Source organism: Ascidia mentula, chromosome 3 (assembly GCF_947561715.1).
Source record: "Ascidia mentula chromosome 3, kaAscMent1.1, whole genome shotgun sequence".
NCBI lineage: Eukaryota > Metazoa > Chordata > Ascidiacea > Phlebobranchia > Ascidiidae > Ascidia > Ascidia mentula.
In genome coordinates, this window is record NC_138568.1 from 3,983,450 (window position 1) to 3,999,627 (window position 16,178).

At 38.1% G+C, this 16,178-nt stretch overlaps 4 protein-coding genes across 4 annotated transcripts; 1 reads left to right on the forward strand and 3 right to left on the reverse strand.

Annotated features, from left to right (window-relative positions):
• Positions 1-674: 674 nt before the first annotated feature.
• On the reverse strand, positions 675-5,637 carry LOC145894404 (putative oxidoreductase YteT). Its single transcript, XM_082982984.1, has 9 exons — positions 5,345-5,637; positions 5,077-5,167; positions 4,878-5,011; positions 4,487-4,651; positions 3,860-4,042; positions 3,111-3,332; positions 2,117-2,218; positions 1,679-1,837; positions 675-1,398 (listed from the first exon to the last, which is right to left on the reverse strand). The coding sequence occupies exons 1-9, from the start codon at positions 5,531-5,533 to the stop codon at positions 1,261-1,263; spliced, it is 1,383 nt and encodes a 460-aa protein (XP_082839110.1). The 5' UTR covers positions 5,534-5,637; the 3' UTR covers positions 675-1,260.
• Positions 5,638-5,776: 139 nt separating this feature from the next.
• LOC145894406 (uncharacterized) lies at positions 5,777-6,896 on the reverse strand. The gene is made up of 2 exons (XM_082982985.1): positions 6,623-6,896; positions 5,777-6,380 (listed from the first exon to the last, which is right to left on the reverse strand). Exons 1-2 carry the CDS (start codon positions 6,771-6,773, stop codon positions 5,791-5,793), a joined length of 741 nt encoding a protein of 246 aa, XP_082839111.1. The 5' UTR covers positions 6,774-6,896; the 3' UTR covers positions 5,777-5,790.
• A 259-nt stretch (positions 6,897-7,155) lies between these two features.
• Positions 7,156-12,911, forward strand: LOC145896190 (DNA mismatch repair protein Mlh1-like). The gene is made up of 15 exons (XM_082985072.1): positions 7,156-7,409; positions 7,547-7,708; positions 7,860-7,950; positions 8,106-8,253; positions 8,444-8,630; positions 8,903-9,022; positions 9,150-9,245; positions 9,523-9,621; positions 9,765-9,824; positions 9,894-10,006; positions 10,181-10,332; positions 10,768-10,940; positions 11,190-11,351; positions 11,606-11,754; positions 12,271-12,911. The coding sequence occupies exons 1-15, from the start codon at positions 7,263-7,265 to the stop codon at positions 12,527-12,529; spliced, it is 2,118 nt and encodes a 705-aa protein (XP_082841198.1). The 5' UTR covers positions 7,156-7,262; the 3' UTR covers positions 12,530-12,911.
• A 1,143-nt stretch (positions 12,912-14,054) lies between these two features.
• LOC145895129 (uncharacterized) lies at positions 14,055-15,414 on the reverse strand. Its single transcript, XM_082983887.1, has 4 exons — positions 15,163-15,414; positions 14,650-14,794; positions 14,477-14,583; positions 14,055-14,325 (listed from the first exon to the last, which is right to left on the reverse strand). Exons 1-4 carry the CDS (start codon positions 15,412-15,414, stop codon positions 14,077-14,079), a joined length of 753 nt encoding a protein of 250 aa, XP_082840013.1. The 3' UTR covers positions 14,055-14,076.
• Between the last annotated feature and the right edge of the window lie 764 nt (positions 15,415-16,178).

A 16,178-nucleotide genomic window follows, 5' to 3' on the forward strand; every position in this document is an offset into this window, starting at 1 on the left:
TTATTACATACTGAGGTGCGCAATAAATCCACAGGCGTAAGTCGCATTGCCAGACACACTGATTACACGGCGAGTCTAAAGCGCCGTTTTGTTAGGTCAACTTTAGGACATATTATGATATAATTACACAACAAATACTACAATTTAAACAGGTCTGCTTTTCTGGCATAATTTCTTCTTTTTTGTCTGCCATACAGCAAGACTGAATCTGGGTTTGAAAACTCCAGAACAGTTGTCACAACGCCACATTGAAATATTTCGACAAACGAAATTACAGGCAAGTTTTAATATTTAAACACGTTACGAATTTTTTCGCATACTGCCAACTCACCATTAGTTACCGCATAAGTCTTCACTGTTAAACTCGCGAATATATATATAAATCTCGAAGCATGCAATCGCACATTTTAACCCCCAGGTGACGAATAATTTGTTGCTGTATGGACCAGAAGGGCCCTCGACAGAAAAAAATGGGCCCGCGCAAGGACCTTTTTAAGTAGAGTTTACTAGAGATTGTGGAGGGGGCCAATTATGGTATAAAACCTGGACACGAATTGGCCGTCGTGCGTCAAACTGGTGGTTCCTCCCAGTTGTGGAGCCTGGTTTATGACGTAGTGATAGATAAAAAAAAATGATTTAAACAACAAAAGTCACCAAATTGCATTTATTGCGACTCTATGGACACTGGATTTAAGTACATTGTAAAATGAAACGTATTTGCAAGTGCGTTCTTGTACTGCATGCGACGTAATACACAATAAACACAACAAAACTGTAGGGTGAGACACGGTGAACAACTTTACCCACCCCTGGGATTCACATTAACTTTTAGAATTAGATCAAGGGTCGGCGACCTTTTGAACACTGTGGATTAGTTTGGAAATTTTGTCAAAACAATTTCGTGTGCAGTATATAACAGAAATAATCTCTTTGTTAGTAACAGTTTTGAACAGTATTGGAATGTGAACTCGCCAATCACTGGGCGTGACGTAACTTTTCAACTTTGCTATATGGTTGGGAACCGTGCTTGGATGGGTTGCAAACCCCTGATCCAGAACCACACGGACTGTAAACTGGATAATTGACTTTTTATATGGATAGGTGAGTTATGTGTAGTTGCATTTCTATTGTTTGGAAAGCGCTGTCTTAAACTATCGTTGGTTTTCCATTGGGATATTTGTCATTTCTTATGTTTGTGCAGTACGATAACGTATATATGTTCGGGGCACATGGTTCCGTTCACCAATTGGTCCAGCAAGTTTATGCAGCGCTCCATTCCCCGTTGGGCTTTCGCTCGAAGATTTTTCCGGACAAGCGCGCGTTTTCAGCAGCAAACACGACGCTATGACTTTCCAGGGTCTCTTCGATTCCAGATTTTATCAGGGTCGGGTCATCTTTCTGTGCAAAAACACACGGCATGTGACGTCACACAAGGCTTTTTGAGTTGATGCGATGTTTTTTTAACGATGTTTTTTTTAGTGCAAAAGGGCAGCTAACGTTGACTAGCGACAGGATTGCCGGCTAACTATTTGGCTTTGCAGTTGCCCTTTCTTCACCTAAATTAATCTAAACAGTGGCACTGACTGCATATCACTTAACAATATCGACTCAGTTTGACGGTTGAAACCAACAAGTAAGATATTTCACATTGTATCACAGAAATACAGTGAAAAAGTACCGCTATGGCCTTGACCAGGTTGTCGATCAAGTGAAAATCGGCACCGCCGTGTCCACTGAGCCCAGCCATTTCAACCGACTTGCAGTTGTAGGTTCGAGTTTGACGGGTAAGAAAGTCGAAGTGGTGGACGTCGTTGCCACCGTTGTAAGTCAGTTCCCCCTATGTTGACATTTCATTAAAGTTTTCATGTCCTGTAGTTTCACACACAATGGGCAAAATAATTAGGCACTGGTGTCGGCAAGCTCTTGAAAGCAGTGAAATTTTCTCGAAATAATAATGTCCTCGCCTACAATTTTTTTCTGTGGTGCAGTGGTTTGTAATAACTTATTTGAACAGTAACTTTTTTAGGGTTGGTACAAGCTGGTAACAAAAGAAGTCTGCTAACATTATTGGATCTAAAACAAAATACAAAAAAAGTGCAACACTTGGAAACGTTACCTTAGTGCCAAACACTTTAGTCTTGCGGTCGCAAATACTTTGTGTGAACGCAACCATTGTAAAGGAAACACTCTTCCCACCTTCAAATTCCATGTTCACAACCTACAAACAAACGAATGACGGAAATAATTCTTTGAACCTTCCATGTTCTATATAATTACATAAAATTATGCTTATACATACAGATTCACGACTACGTAGCGAACGTAGACCTACAAAAGGCAAAGGGTCCAAAAAAATCTAAAGGATTCCGTAAATAACTTGTTAGTTTAGGCCAAAAAGTTTAGAACAAGCCTGTTAAGCCGTTGGGCTACAGGTCAATTAAGGGAGTTGAACAAACATGGCCGAATTAAGGTTGCTACATTGCTGCGTAATGCGTATGTTTGTTTGGAGTTTTATGACATGAATAACTACAATTTAAGTCAAACCCCAATAAAGTTTTAGAATGTCACAACAAACATTGCGCAACAATGGAATGCATGAATTATGAATCTGACGCTCTTCTGGTGGAGAACAACAAATATACACCTTTTGTTTAAAAAAGATTGTATTTTCTGACGTTTCGCCTGTACGTACGTCAGAAAATACAATCTTTTTTAAACAAAAGGTGTATATTTGTTGTTCTCCACCAGAAGAGCGTCAGATTCATAATTCATTATGATACCTGGTGGTCAAAGCCTATTTTCAGTTTTCAATGGAATGCATATTGCGCAACAATGGAATGCATATTGCGCAACAATGGAATGGATTACTGCGGTCATTGTTGTTTACACCCATTATCAGAGAATTCTGTTTCCCAACGGCCTAACAGACATATTAAGTTTTTGTCCAAACTAACTGGTAGTTTAAGGAACCCTTTAGAATTATTTATTTTTTTAAGAAGTCGGAAGTAATGTTATTTTTGGAAAACCCCAATAACATGAAAGATCTAAAGAAGCATCTGTCAGATTTTTGACACAAGATGTCAGTGTGGAACCCTTAGTTTAATCATCACCTGGTGGTCACACACATCATTGTCGCATTCATACACACATCTTCCATATGGTCCCGATCGGAGTTTTTCTTCCAACACATCAATGTCCTCAATATCAGTAACAACCTTGGTAGGCCAACCAAAATACCCTTGTCTAGCTGGTTCCATGTAGATTTTAAGGGCAGAGTAAGGGCAGTTGCTCTCAACTTTGCAGTCCATGCAGCGACTGCTTGCTCCAGGCGGCTGACACAACATTATTGCATAAATATGAGCATAATATGTCACAACATTGGGTTCTGATGCATTCCTGCATATACCATTGATGGCTTTATGCACAAATAAAGTGCACTGGTATTGCAGCAAAGGTGGAACAAAGTCACTTTTTGTTGACAAGGCATTGTACATAAACACATTTTTCTTGCGTTTTTAGTGTTTATGCGCTTGATGCATTATCATGTGACATAACTCTGAGGAAGTCTCGCCGGATGGCAGACAAAACGTTGGTTTCAAATATAATTTTAGAAACGTAAGTGCCAGAAGAACAATTCTGATTAAATAAATACATGGGTTTCCAAGTTGTGCATTTGTTCACCAGTGTTTGCCCAAGCTAATAACGAGTCCCCAGGGTTGCAAGTTCAAAGCTCACCAAGAGCAATATTTTATAACTCAATTAAATTGTCAGAAAAAAATTCCTGTATTTCACCATGGCTACAATGCCATATATCATTTATTTAAATACCATAAACCATCTGTTGTTTGCAAATACACACCTTGTTTTTAGGGACAAAATGGTTAAGAGACCCAAAAGAAGTGACTCGCTTGCATTTAGTCGGCATCCAAGAACAAATAAGATCAATATCATGACAAGATTTTGCCAAAAGAGAAAATGAACTTTGTGCTGTGTTCCTCCAATTCCCACGTACATACGAGTGGGCAAAGTGATAGTGCCCAACCTAAAAAATATCAAAATAATTTTTTTTATTTTTCGTATGATATTATATAAACACCAACAACTTATTTGAACTTAAAAATGCATAGATGTAAAACACAATACAAATTTTCTTTGATTCTTCTACAACAATATGAATTTATTACTTAAACATGAGAGAAATATTGACTTTTTTTGGGGGGAGCTGATGTCTCGCAAAACAGAATTGTCACACAAAAATGTTTGCAATTACCATTGTTTTGAGTTAAAACATGAATAAGGATGTCAAGTCAGAAATAATTGGGCATTTCTTAGTAAAAAGGACAGCAAATTTTATTTTCTAGTATGTCAGGTCTTAAAATCTTAAAAATATGGACAGAATGTCATCCCTGGATATGAGCATTGGTGAACATGGCATCATGAAAACACAACCAAACATTTAACAAAAAATATTCATTCGTGGCAATACCGGTTCCAAGTGTTGTATGTTGACAACTTCTCCAATTTCACCAGATTCAACCAGTTCCTTTATCTTCAGATTGGGTGGAAAATATCGAAGCACATGGCAAACGCACAACATCACCCCATGTTCTTTACAAGCCTCACATATTTCAATGCAATCCTTTTCAGTAGTCTAGAAAATAAATATAATCTACCATTACTTGCACCGTAACAGGCATTGCAAATACAAATCCAAGTATAAGTCACTTTATGGTTCTTTGTCACCGGCCACTAACATATTGACATAAATGCTTAAAATAGAAGTTATTGTAAAACAATTGTCAAACAACATTGCATTGTGTTTCACAGACCTTATTGCAACAGAAACACTCTTAAATTTATTTCAACACCAAACTTACTGCCATGGGTTTTTCTAGAAGAATTTGGTAGCCTTTTTTAATAAACGCCATTGCAGCATCTTTGTGTAGTTTGTCTGGAGTACAGATGCAGGCAAGGTCAGCAATTTTCTCTTTCAAAGAAAGTTCTTCCCAGCCTGATGTAAAAAATGTTTTGAAAACTTTGTGTGAATTTGTTGGTGTGTAACAGTAAGACTTGAACCTGTAAAAAGCATGGAGTCATCTAGTCCATATTTCTTTTTGAAATACTCCCGTGCATGTGCTGCTGGATCTGCCACAGCAACTACCTTGAGCTAAACATGAACAGAACTGTAAACCATTCGTACACTTTACAAGATGCTGTTTAGGCAAAACACATTAACATGACTAAACAAAGAACTTCAACTAGGACACAGAACTTCACTAATATTTTTGTTGCCCATTGTAAATCAGCAAAATAAAAAAAGTTACTGTGAGCATAGAGAGCATACCCGATTTGGAAAAACACTTGCATAATTTGCATAACTCCTTCCACGACACCCAGCACCTATCACAACACAAGAAACTTGTCGCTGTTCTCCTTGTGTGTCACTTTTTTCCATTTCAGATTGTTCAGTAGACATGTTGGGTTGCTGCACTTGTTTAGACTTTTCCTTGTTGCTTGTTTGGTTTTGGCCCATAACAAGAAAGTTAAACTTAAGAGTTGATGTTTTGATATATATCTATTTGGAAAGAATTTAAGAAAATGAAATATAGTCAGAAGAAAACATAAAATGTACCTCTATTAAAAGAAACATTGCATTGCACAAAAAAAAACATAATTCCAAGCTGCTCTTGAAAGCAAATCAAGTTATAAATTTAAGAAAAAACACAGGAAGTCATACCAAGAACAGTCAAAGAACACGAAAAATATCTCAAAAAACATAATATCATTGTACTACTGTCTGTTGGACAGAGTTGACATTTTTGCTTCATACAAAACATTAGCAATTTTGTATTTCGCCAAAGCTAAGGTAGCAGGATCATCAATATTCTTCAACTCCGCAGCAATGTGGTTTGCATAAACTCTAACTGAATCTTCAACATTCTGCAGCATATTCGAAGTTTTCTTGAACATTTCTGTAGCCTCGTGCAGGTTACATATAATTGCATTAAGTCTAGCAACATCAGGATTCAAAGTGGTTGAAACTGTTGGAGATTTGGGAACATATTCTTCATCGCTGGTCGAGCTTGCATAGCCAACAAAAGGACTGCTCCCAACTGACACAGTGTTGATGCTAGGCAAACTTGGCCTGTATTCATCTTCACTGAGAATAACATCTGAGTCAATTGCGTCGGTGGGTGAATACAGTGAGATTGGGTTTGCATCACTGACAACAACTGGGTCAAGAAATGTTAAAGAGTCCATGAAAAGCCACCGCTTTGCCAGGGATCTTGCCGGTTTGCCCGCAAGAAACGAGCTGTCTTGTGTTCTGTTTTTCTCATAGAGCTTATGAATCTTTTTCCAAGTTTCCACTGCTAAAGTTGCTGTCAAAACGTTCACAAATGAGTTACAAATATTAATACAAGCCAAACAATAATTCAGCAAAGCAAAATAATGTTCTGGACCGTCCCAAAGTGCTAAAAATATTGACATGCAGATAATATACAAAATACCTAAAACTTAAAACATGACATAGCAAAAGTTATATCATCAACACGTGTTTTATGCAAAACATGAAAAACGGAACTATTCCTGTATAGCGGCTAAACTCAAGTCAACAACTTACGTGTTATGTTAAGTGCGGTCCCAACATTTTTCCATTGCTTGGTTTGCAGCGCGGTACTACCGAAGAAAGGAAGTCGGTTATCCCATAAAACAGGACGTTTTCTTACCTCATTTATAAGCATTAACTGAAACTCAAGCCTTTCTTCCACCATCGTTACGACAAAGCAAACACTACGTCAACAAGCTGGCACGCAAAACAAGCTGCGTGGAATGGTCCACGTGTAATTTTGTTAATTTTGGGTGATGTTGTTGGTTTCAAAGAATTGAGAAACAGTTTGTTTGCTCTCAAAAAAACAAGAAAAACGACGAACGACAAACATCGCCGGTGTTACTGCGTCACTGCCTGAAAATCGCACGAGTTTGTAAGTCAACAATTCACGAAGTTTTATTGAAAATGATTCACCATATTTTGTATAAACCAAAAAGTAATACAGGGACGAACGCAACGTTTAAATACACTATTTTTTTACCAAAACATTTACAACACATTGAACAGTTTCACAAAATAGGGAAATACCGGGATTGAGAAGGTAGCGCGCGAACAAAAATAACTCGAACGAATTCAACAACTTCGTGGTTTGGTAATAAACAAAAAAGAAGAGGAATTTGGAGCACTTTTAGTATTTGCTGATCAATAAACGATGGCTAACGGCAGCGCAGTTGTCATTAAACGTTTGGACGAAACGGTGGTAAATCGAATTGCAGCGGGCGAAGTTATTCAGCGTCCGGCCAACGCCATAAAGGAAATGATTGAAAATTCTCTGGATGCTGGATCAACATCAATAACAGTAAAACGCTAAAACTAGACAGTAATTACAATAGACGTATCAAACTTTTTAAAATTGCCTGGTTATTTCTTTAAAAAACAAATATTTTTTTATCATATCATTGTTTTATAGTTGCTAATATTTTTTGCCATTCATAGGTTGCAATAAAATCTGGTGGTTTAAAGATGATTCAAATTTCCGACAATGGACATGGCATTCGACGGGAAGATATGGACATTGTGTGTGAACGATTTACAACAAGCAAACTAAAAGAGTTCGATGATCTCAAGTCAATTACAACATTTGGGTTCCGGGGTGAAGTATGCAAAGAGTAATGGTTTTGTAAATTTTATAAAAAAAATTTTTAGCAAAACATTTTTATTAGGTGTGTGCATAATAATTGTTTTCTTGTACATTTAACATTACACCCACATGATAAAGATTAACACTTCGAACATGTTGTCAAATTAGGCCTTGGCTAGCATCAGCCATGTGGCACATCTGACCATCTCAAGCAAGACCAAAGAGAGTCAATGTGGTTACAAAGCCAGTTATGTAGACGGTATGAGTTAAAAATTTGTTTAGGATTTATACGTTTATGATATGGGCACAATGTATTGTGGTGCTGATCACTGTCCTTATATTTATGAGTGTTATGCATTTTTCAATAACATTAAAACAAACTTTCAAATGTGATGGCAAATCATTATGTTGCAGGAAAATTAAAAGATCAGCCACGGCCCACTGCGGGCAACAATGGAACCCAAATGACAGTTGAGGATTTATTTTACAATGTAATGACCAGAAGGAAAGCTTTTCGAAGTGCATCTGAGGAGCATCAAAGAATAGCTGATGTCATAACAAAGTGAGTGCATTGCTAACGTTTTGCAAAAGTATTTTCATATTCCTTGTTATAAAAATGTGCTTAGCTTCAGAATTAAATGCTTTGTTTATATCTTGATATATAATTAACACCAAAGCATCCCAAATTTTTCTGTTTACAACATGTTTCTAATAAAATGAACAACCATACGTGATGTGTGTTTTATTTTAAGGTATGCCATCCATAACTCTGGAAAATCCTTCACACTGCGCAAATCAGATAATGACACAGCCAGTGGAGTCACTGTTCGCACACAATTAGGCGCCTCCACCCTGGACAACATCAAAAGTTTATACGGTTCCAGTGTTTCAAATGAAGCAATTGTAGTGGATCATGAGAACACAAAGCTACATTTAAAGGTTCACACTAGATGGTTGGCTGCACATGTCACAGACACACAAACAAATTTGTCAATAGAAAACAAAAAGAGGAGTCAAATAATTGTTATGGTTATACCTTTACACTTGTAGTAGAAAAATGTGTATTTTGTAAACATGATATCGTATACATGATATCGTAACTTTTTTATTTTTTTGTCTTAAAACAAACCACCCAGGTCAGTATTCTGGCAAATGCATTTAAATGATTGTGTCACACCCGTCTAGCGTTCTCTGTTGATATTTGTTTCCAGATGAAAGGTTACATTACAAATGCCAATTGCTCAATGAAGAAATTCAACTTCCTTTTGTTCATCAACCATCGGTTGGTTGAATGCACATCACTGAAAAGAGCGCTGGATTCAGTTTACCAGGTATTTATTTCTTTTCACACCCACAACTACCGTGCAATTATTATTGTCTGTTTTATTGCACAGTGGTTGTACTAAAAACATATACACCTGTTTGAAATCTGAATCATGCTGTTGTCTTTTTTTTCAGTCCTATCTTCCAAAAGGTGGACATGCTTTTGTGTATCTAAGCCTTGAGATGGCCCCTAAAAATCTGGATGTCAACGTCCACCCCACTAAGCACGAGGTGAAAAAACAATTTCCAAAAGCATTCCCTTGTTAAATGACACATGAAAAATGCAGTGGTTTACGGCAGTGGTTCTCAAACTTTCTCGTGTGCGACGCACCTACAAGGATTCAACTTAGGATGTTTACACTTGAAAGTCACAGAAGGCAGAATTATTTGCCTGCCTCCCCCTCCCCCCCCCCCAAAAAAAAAAAAAAAAAAAAAATTAATTAATTGGAAGTTTGAATGGACGCACAGTTTGACAACCTCTGTTTCACGGAATGCTTTTCAATTCCAGGTTCACTTCTTGCACGAGGATGCTGTAATAGAAGAAGTCCAGTCAGCGATCGAGAACAAGCTTTTATCGCATGATTCTTCCAGAACTTTCTACACACAGGTGCGAACCCACTTCCGTTGGTATTCGTTTTTTAACTGAATCTTCCCCACCATTATAAGGTTTCCTACGAAATGCAAAAGCGTATGTTTGATTGTTATTTGGATAACGTTTAATCATATTTACCGAAGTGTTTCCATTCGTAGAAACTGTTGCCAGCTACAGAAAAACACCCAAAAGACGACACCGAAAAGAATAAAGATAAGGTTTTCAGTCCTGCTTATTAAAATATAATAACAAAAATGTCTTTTGACACCCAATGCGGAATTTTGCAGACGGACAGGGTTTACGATCACAATTTAGTTCGAACGGATAGCAAGCTGCAAAAGCTGGACGCGTTTTTGGTCAAAACCCCAAAGGAAAAAGATACGTCAAAATGCATTGCCGGGTAATTTCAAAGTGTTGAAGTGTTTCTTCTGTTTCATTCAATGATAACGAAAATTGTTTAGTAAAATGGGTTATAATCATGTGAGTTTAAATAATTTTGATTCAAAACTTAAAAAATGTGTTCTATGTGAATTGTTTTACCCGCCGCAATACTTGTTCAAATTTTCTTGTCAAGTCCAAAAGACAAAGAAAACGTTTTATCCGCGTCTGCCCTTCCAACGACTTCGTCAGTAAACGTGACTGCGGCAGGTTCGGCTCGAAAACGTCGCATTCAACTCACCAGCGTACTCCAGCTTCAAGACGAGGCCAAGAAAAAGTCTTCGAAAGGTGACATACTGATAGACATGACGCGACATGCGAACGAGGTTGTGGCACGTGTCATCTAATTGAATGTATCTTGTAATGTTTACAGTTGTTGCTGATTCGGTCAGATATGTTACATAGTGCTTTGGTACATTATGACAGACCACTTCCCCCGTGTTCAAATGGCTTGCAATGTTCGTGTTTTTACCTTTTTTTGTTAAATATGTTAAATGGAAAAATCAGTGTGGATAATTTGGCAAATAAAACACCGCAATGTTTGTTCGACAAAAAAGGAACGACCGCGTTAAGCACGAGTTGTAATTGGAAATTAAAACATGGGTTATACTGACCAACAGTTTTCAACGCATTCTGCCCTTCGAGGAGTGGGTGTATATATGGCATATAAACATTATCCTGTTGCAAATTTACGCAAAAACAGTGAAAACAAACCTTGTGCAGAGTTGGCGGACATTTTGAAGGACCACACGTTCGTGGGATGCGTGGACCCAGAGCTTGCGTTGATCCAACATCAAACCAAGCTGTATCTCGCAAACACAACGAAACTAACCAAGGAATTGTTTTACCAAATTGCCATCCGAGATTTCGGGAACTTCGGAATGCTGCGCCTTTCGGTCTGTGAAGTTTTGTCAGCTCTTCAACATTGTTCGCACCTCAGTCGAATTCATTTTAATGTGGTGATGCGTGGTTAGAATCGTATAAACCATTTTTGAAATTTCTAAACAATCACTTAATTGCTGAAATCGGGAAATGCTAAATAAGTTCAGAAGTAAACAAAATTCTTCTCAAAACAATCTGCGTTCGGTGAATTCCCCTCTAATTACCCTTTCTATAGTATATGAAGGGGTTTTTGTCATATAAAGGAGCCTGCCCCGGTACGTGAACTTGCGACTCTCGGTTTGGAAATGAAAGAGTCCGGTTGGACGCCGGAAGATGGCAGCAAAGAGAGTCTCGCCGACTACATTGTCAACTTTCTCTCCGAAAAAGCAGAAATGCTGAAGGATTACTTCCGGCTAGAAATAAAGGTACATTCACAGTTTTGCTATTTTATTGGATTTTATGTAAGAGTGCGTAGGGTTTTCTTATTTCAGCCAATTCGAACGACAAAATGGATTGCAGAATTTGGTTTGTTAGGTACCATGAACTTTCTTAAATTGATAACGATATATGTGGTTCATGTAACGTTTTCTTTTTCACTCGAAAAACCCTTATGAATGAATTTTTAATTGCTGGTGGGATAATAAATTATGTACGTATAATAGAATGTTGTTTTTGCCAGGACGGGAAACTCACCGCCATACCGATGTTGCTCCGTGACTACGTTCCGCCACTAGAGGGCCTACCTATGCTGGTATTACGAGTTGCAACCGAGGTTTGTTGGGATAATGAGAAGGAATGCTTTGACACGTTTGCTCGGGAAATTGCCAGGTATGTACAGAGTGCGTGCAATGCACTGGTTACTTATTCACCGACGGAATTCCTCACCTATAGTAAAAATCTATGCGGCCCGTTATCCCGAATTTATGCAATAGAACCATGAGTAACGTTTTTTCCGCAACTCACAAAAACAAGGTATTGATGTTGAAGACACTAAAAAACAATTTTTTTGGTTTTAGCAATTTCTTGTAACAGTATATTTTTTACTTGCGTTCAAAAAATACACTTTTATCTGCACAACCTCTAGCAAAACTTGTGGTGCTTTGAGAGCTGCAGACAGGTGTACACACTGTTTCGACCTGTAAGGTCTCATCGGTGCAGCTGGTGATTGTGGCACATGCTAGTTGGTAGACTGACAGGCACACAGATGTACACCTGTCTGCAGCTCTCATTGATTATTATGGCTCTTTTGCGCATACATTATGGTGCTTTATATTCGTAAATATCCTTCGACACCTCAAAACCGCAGTTTGGGAGCCAAATTTTCGTTTAAAACTATTTTTGCAGGTTTTACTCAGTACGCAACAACTACACAAATCTCGCCGACATACTTCGCTTAAAGGATGAACAGGTTGCCATGGAAATCGGAGGCGACCAATCCGAAACGGCACGAACGGACGCGTCGCCATGGAAACGTACCGTGGAGCACGTGATCTACCGCGCCATGCGCAGTCATGTGGAACCGCCTGAGAGCATGGCAAAAGACGGGACATTTTTGCAGCTTGCCAATCTCCACGATTTGTACAAGGTTTTTGAAAGGTGTTGATTCGACCACTGGTTTTGGCCGATTAACTGTTGCAAAGATCTACGACTCAACTGGGGTAAAACGCCATAATTTATTGAAGCTGCCAATCCTGTGTCATATTTATATTCCGAACTTGCCATCTTAAAGTGTGTATGTTAGCGACATACCAAATTGTATGCAGAATACTTTTGGCGTGAATTCATAAAAAATATGAATTACAAAAGTCTATCTGTATTGATTTTGTCTCTTTGAATACGTGACACATTAACGCCAGTGTTAACGTTCATAAGCAGTTGTGACGCCAATATTAGTCAATCATTGGCGTTAACAGCTACACTTTCCATCAATATTTGAACATCGCGTGTTGTTAAACGATTTTCCCCACTTACGAAACAAGATTTTGTGAAACATAACATGTTATATCTACAGATATATGGCAATAAATATTTTGCTTTTTTCAAATGTATGGGAGTCAGTTTGGCTAAAACAAATGCTGAAGCCAATTAAATCGGTTGGATTAAAACAAAGAAGTTCACTGTCCCCTGTTTACCTTGCAGTGTTGCGGCCCCGTCGTGTTTGCGTTGCTATATACTGTTATGGGCATCGGCGGGAAGTCGCTACGGACGAGAACCGCGCACACCCTGTCGTGTTATATAGCTTGTAGGATACGCAGGAAAATGATGTTGGCACATTTGTACAGTAAGCAGTCCGCTTGAAAGAAGTAAGGGTCGTTAATGTCCTGGCGTTGATTTTACCAAACCGTATCCGTTCGTGCACTTCAAGGTGTTGACAAACGCAAATGTACATTTATGGAACTCACTAATTAATTTTGCACAGGCACAAATCCGTAATATCGTTACGGTGAAGTTTATGTAAGCAACTTTGTTGATTAACTGTAGCTCCGGAACTACCAAAATCTTCAAAGACATCTGACCTGGGCGCGACGAACAGCAACCATGTGCTGTGGTTGTATTCGTGGCATTTTTAAGGTAATTAGACCAATCGGCCGTACATTAGTTTATTTGTAAAAGTGTTCGTATTGCAGTGCATACGTAAGGCCTTGTGTTGCTGCTGTGGAACAGCCTTCTTTGTGTGTTGTCCGTGCTGCAGGAAAGTTATCTGCTGTGTGGCTATCTGCAAGTGCTGCTGCTGTTGCTGCATGGATGATGACGACGATTAGATGCAGAATTTGTAGTGAATTTAAAACAGTGATTTTGCGCTGCATCACGTTGTATACCTGTTGATTTTCGCATTTCTGCAACTTTGGTAAACTAAGTATCATTACCTTGCTTTAAAAAACTAATTGTTTGGTAATTTATTAATTTTCCAACGAAAACACCATTTCATACCAAATTGCTTCTGTAGCTCTACTTGATGTATTGTTGTGATTTTTGCAATTACGTAAGCAAGTGATTTAATTCTTTGTAGGCAAACTCATGATGAAGCTAGTTGTCTTTGGAAGTGTTACAATGCATTACGTTTTACTCTGAAGAAATGAAGCTTTTTAACAACAATAAAATCGATTTATAAAAATTGATGATACAAAATTTCGTGAAGGTATTGTAAAGTCACCATAACCATTGATTAAATCTGTACAAACCGAATGCGAACATAACGAACAGACATGTGAGAGAAAATTTCAATTCCCTCTCCATCCGTTGCATCACAGGATCTACTCTCCTGAATTCGTCGATTATTTTGCCGCCCTTATTTCTGTGTGGGAAGGGAATTTTTGGTACTGGTAAGCCCAGAAAACTACATAGAGGTTTCCACCCTTCTTTGACGTCATAGACCAGCAATTGTTCTTTGGGAACGATCTGCAGATTAGGGAAAAGTAAGAAACAATGCTTACACGTACACAAGAAATTTTTAACAAATTAAAATTACATATTTCGTGAGGTGTTTTTCAGACAACACATTTCATTCTTGAAAGCAACGCAGACCCTACTTTTGTTTTAAACTGTTTACCATTTTCACGTAGCGCTCATGCCTATTCTTGTGGCGTAGCACAGATTCATCGTGATATGCGGTGATGCCAGTATCAGGCCATGTATGGAATCGTACGAGGTGTGGTGCTTCATATGAAAAAAAAAAACAGGAATAAACGTTTCTGTGATAAACACAAATCAGTAGCGTATTACATGTCATAACCAAGCACTTGTGGATTTTCATCCCCGTATATGTCAACGTGCGTGCAAGTCGAAACATAATGTCAGTGTTGAACTGGAAAATTTGATTTTTTAAACTTTTTAGCCATTGCTCATCGTCTCGTGTTGTAAGAATAACCTGCGAAAAGATTAACAAGTCCTTGCGTACGTGTGAAAGGAAATTCCTCCTATTTATGTAACTGCTGTGGTTCCAATGTGTCTATAGATTCATTTAACCATGTATTTACGAACATGGCAGGATCTATCTAATGTATATTAAGGCTGTGGTCCTACTAATCTAAAAAATATGTTGCAAAGTTGTATTACATCAAGTAGAGGTATTTTTAAGTAGAACTACAGCATTCTGGCACATAAGTATAGGTGTACGTAAGTTTAGTTTAACAGAACTGACCATAGTATATTCTCATCATGAAGCAAAAAGAGCACCAACCTACTTATAACAAACAGTATTAGTATTTTTAGGACCAAACAATTTTCAAAAATAACCTTGACATCTGGAAATGCATCGAACATTTCCTCCCAGTAATTATCCCATGGACCGTCAGTCACGGCGTCGACATTTTCGTACATTCTCCTAATATCATGCATTCTGAAACCATCGCGGACTTGTCTGTGTAACTCGTCCCCATGGTAATGAAAGTTTTCCATCCAATCATAAACTTCATAACCCAGCAGTTTCAGAGCCATTGCGATGGTTTTAGTACCAGTTTTTGACAAACCCGCCACGAGGATTTTCATCGTTGTTGTGCTGTCTGCATTACTTCACTAAAAACAACGCAGTCAGGCGAGCACGTACGGTGTAGACTCAAAATCAAATAATCGTTAACCTTGCAGTAGACAGTTTGCGTGCTCACTGAAGCGCAATAATTTTTGTGAACATTAGGGTGTTTACCAATATTTTTGGACGGTATTTATTTTGTGTTTGTGAACGCATAGAGTATGGAGGCAAACAAACAACCCGTGGATTCATTAACATAAGAAACGTTCTAAAAAAGCGAGGAATTCTTCCAGCAGTTCATCTAATTGCAATAAATCTGTCTTTTGCACAGAAAAAGTCTGTGCAAGAGTAGTTTAGCGTTCGCGACTATCACGGCTTGCTGCGTGATTTCACAAAGTTTGAAACGCAACACTTGAGTAAAATGCACGCAATGAGAACTGCGCTGCAACGCGGCACACTTTTGTAAAACAACACCAGTTTTTTAATCCTCAACTCTTTGATTTGGGTGTTTCTAATTCCTTTTCCTAAAATCGTTTTAATGATGGTAAGAATGATGGAATGATGGAAGAATTCATGCTGTAACGTATTTTCTTTTGCATCAAAAACAATACATAGCTTTGCCTGTGTTGCTGGCAAACATGATATAATTTTCAAACTGCCGTGCTGTCCATCTGGCAATCAGTAAACACAGATTATTTTTAACTGAAGTATCGCCTGCCATTTGAGGCTGGCCATATTTCGTTATGGATAACTTAAACTGCATCACACAATACTTAGTTTTTTT

Bases quoted from the DNA above. Each gene is read 5' to 3' on its own strand.
- LOC145894404 (XM_082982984.1), bottom strand. From the start codon at position 5,533: ATGGGCCAAAACCAAACAAGCAACAAGGAAAAGTCTAAACAAGTGCAG. The intron at 3,333-3,859 runs GTGTGTATTTGC...ATGTTGTGTCAG, and splicing joins ATTTTGTCCCTAAAAACAAG to CCGCCTGGAGCAAGCAGTCG. The intron at 1,838-2,116 runs GTAACGTTTCCA...ATGTCAACATAG, and splicing joins CTAAAGTGTTTGGCACTAAG to GGGGAACTGACTTACAACGG.
- LOC145895129 (XM_082983887.1), bottom strand. From the start codon at position 15,414: ATGAAAATCCTCGTGGCGGGTTTGTCAAAAACTGGTACTAAAACCATC. The intron at 14,795-15,162 runs GTTATTTTTGAA...ATCTTTTCGCAG, and splicing joins ATGCATTTCCAGATGTCAAG to GTTATTCTTACAACACGAGA. The intron at 14,584-14,649 runs GTAATACGCTAC...TTTCATATGAAG, and splicing joins CAAGTGCTTGGTTATGACAT to CACCACACCTCGTACGATTC.
- LOC145894406 (XM_082982985.1), bottom strand. From the start codon at position 6,773: ATGGTGGAAGAAAGGCTTGAGTTTCAGTTAATGCTTATAAATGAGGTA. The intron at 6,381-6,622 runs GTAAGTTGTTGA...ACGTTTTGACAG, and splicing joins GACCGCACTTAACATAACAC to CAACTTTAGCAGTGGAAACT.
- LOC145896190 (XM_082985072.1), top strand. From the start codon at position 7,263: ATGGCTAACGGCAGCGCAGTTGTCATTAAACGTTTGGACGAAACGGTG. The intron at 7,951-8,105 runs GTATGAGTTAAA...ATTATGTTGCAG, and splicing joins CAAAGCCAGTTATGTAGACG to GAAAATTAAAAGATCAGCCA. The intron at 9,825-9,893 runs GTTTTCAGTCCT...GGAATTTTGCAG, and splicing joins CCGAAAAGAATAAAGATAAG to ACGGACAGGGTTTACGATCA.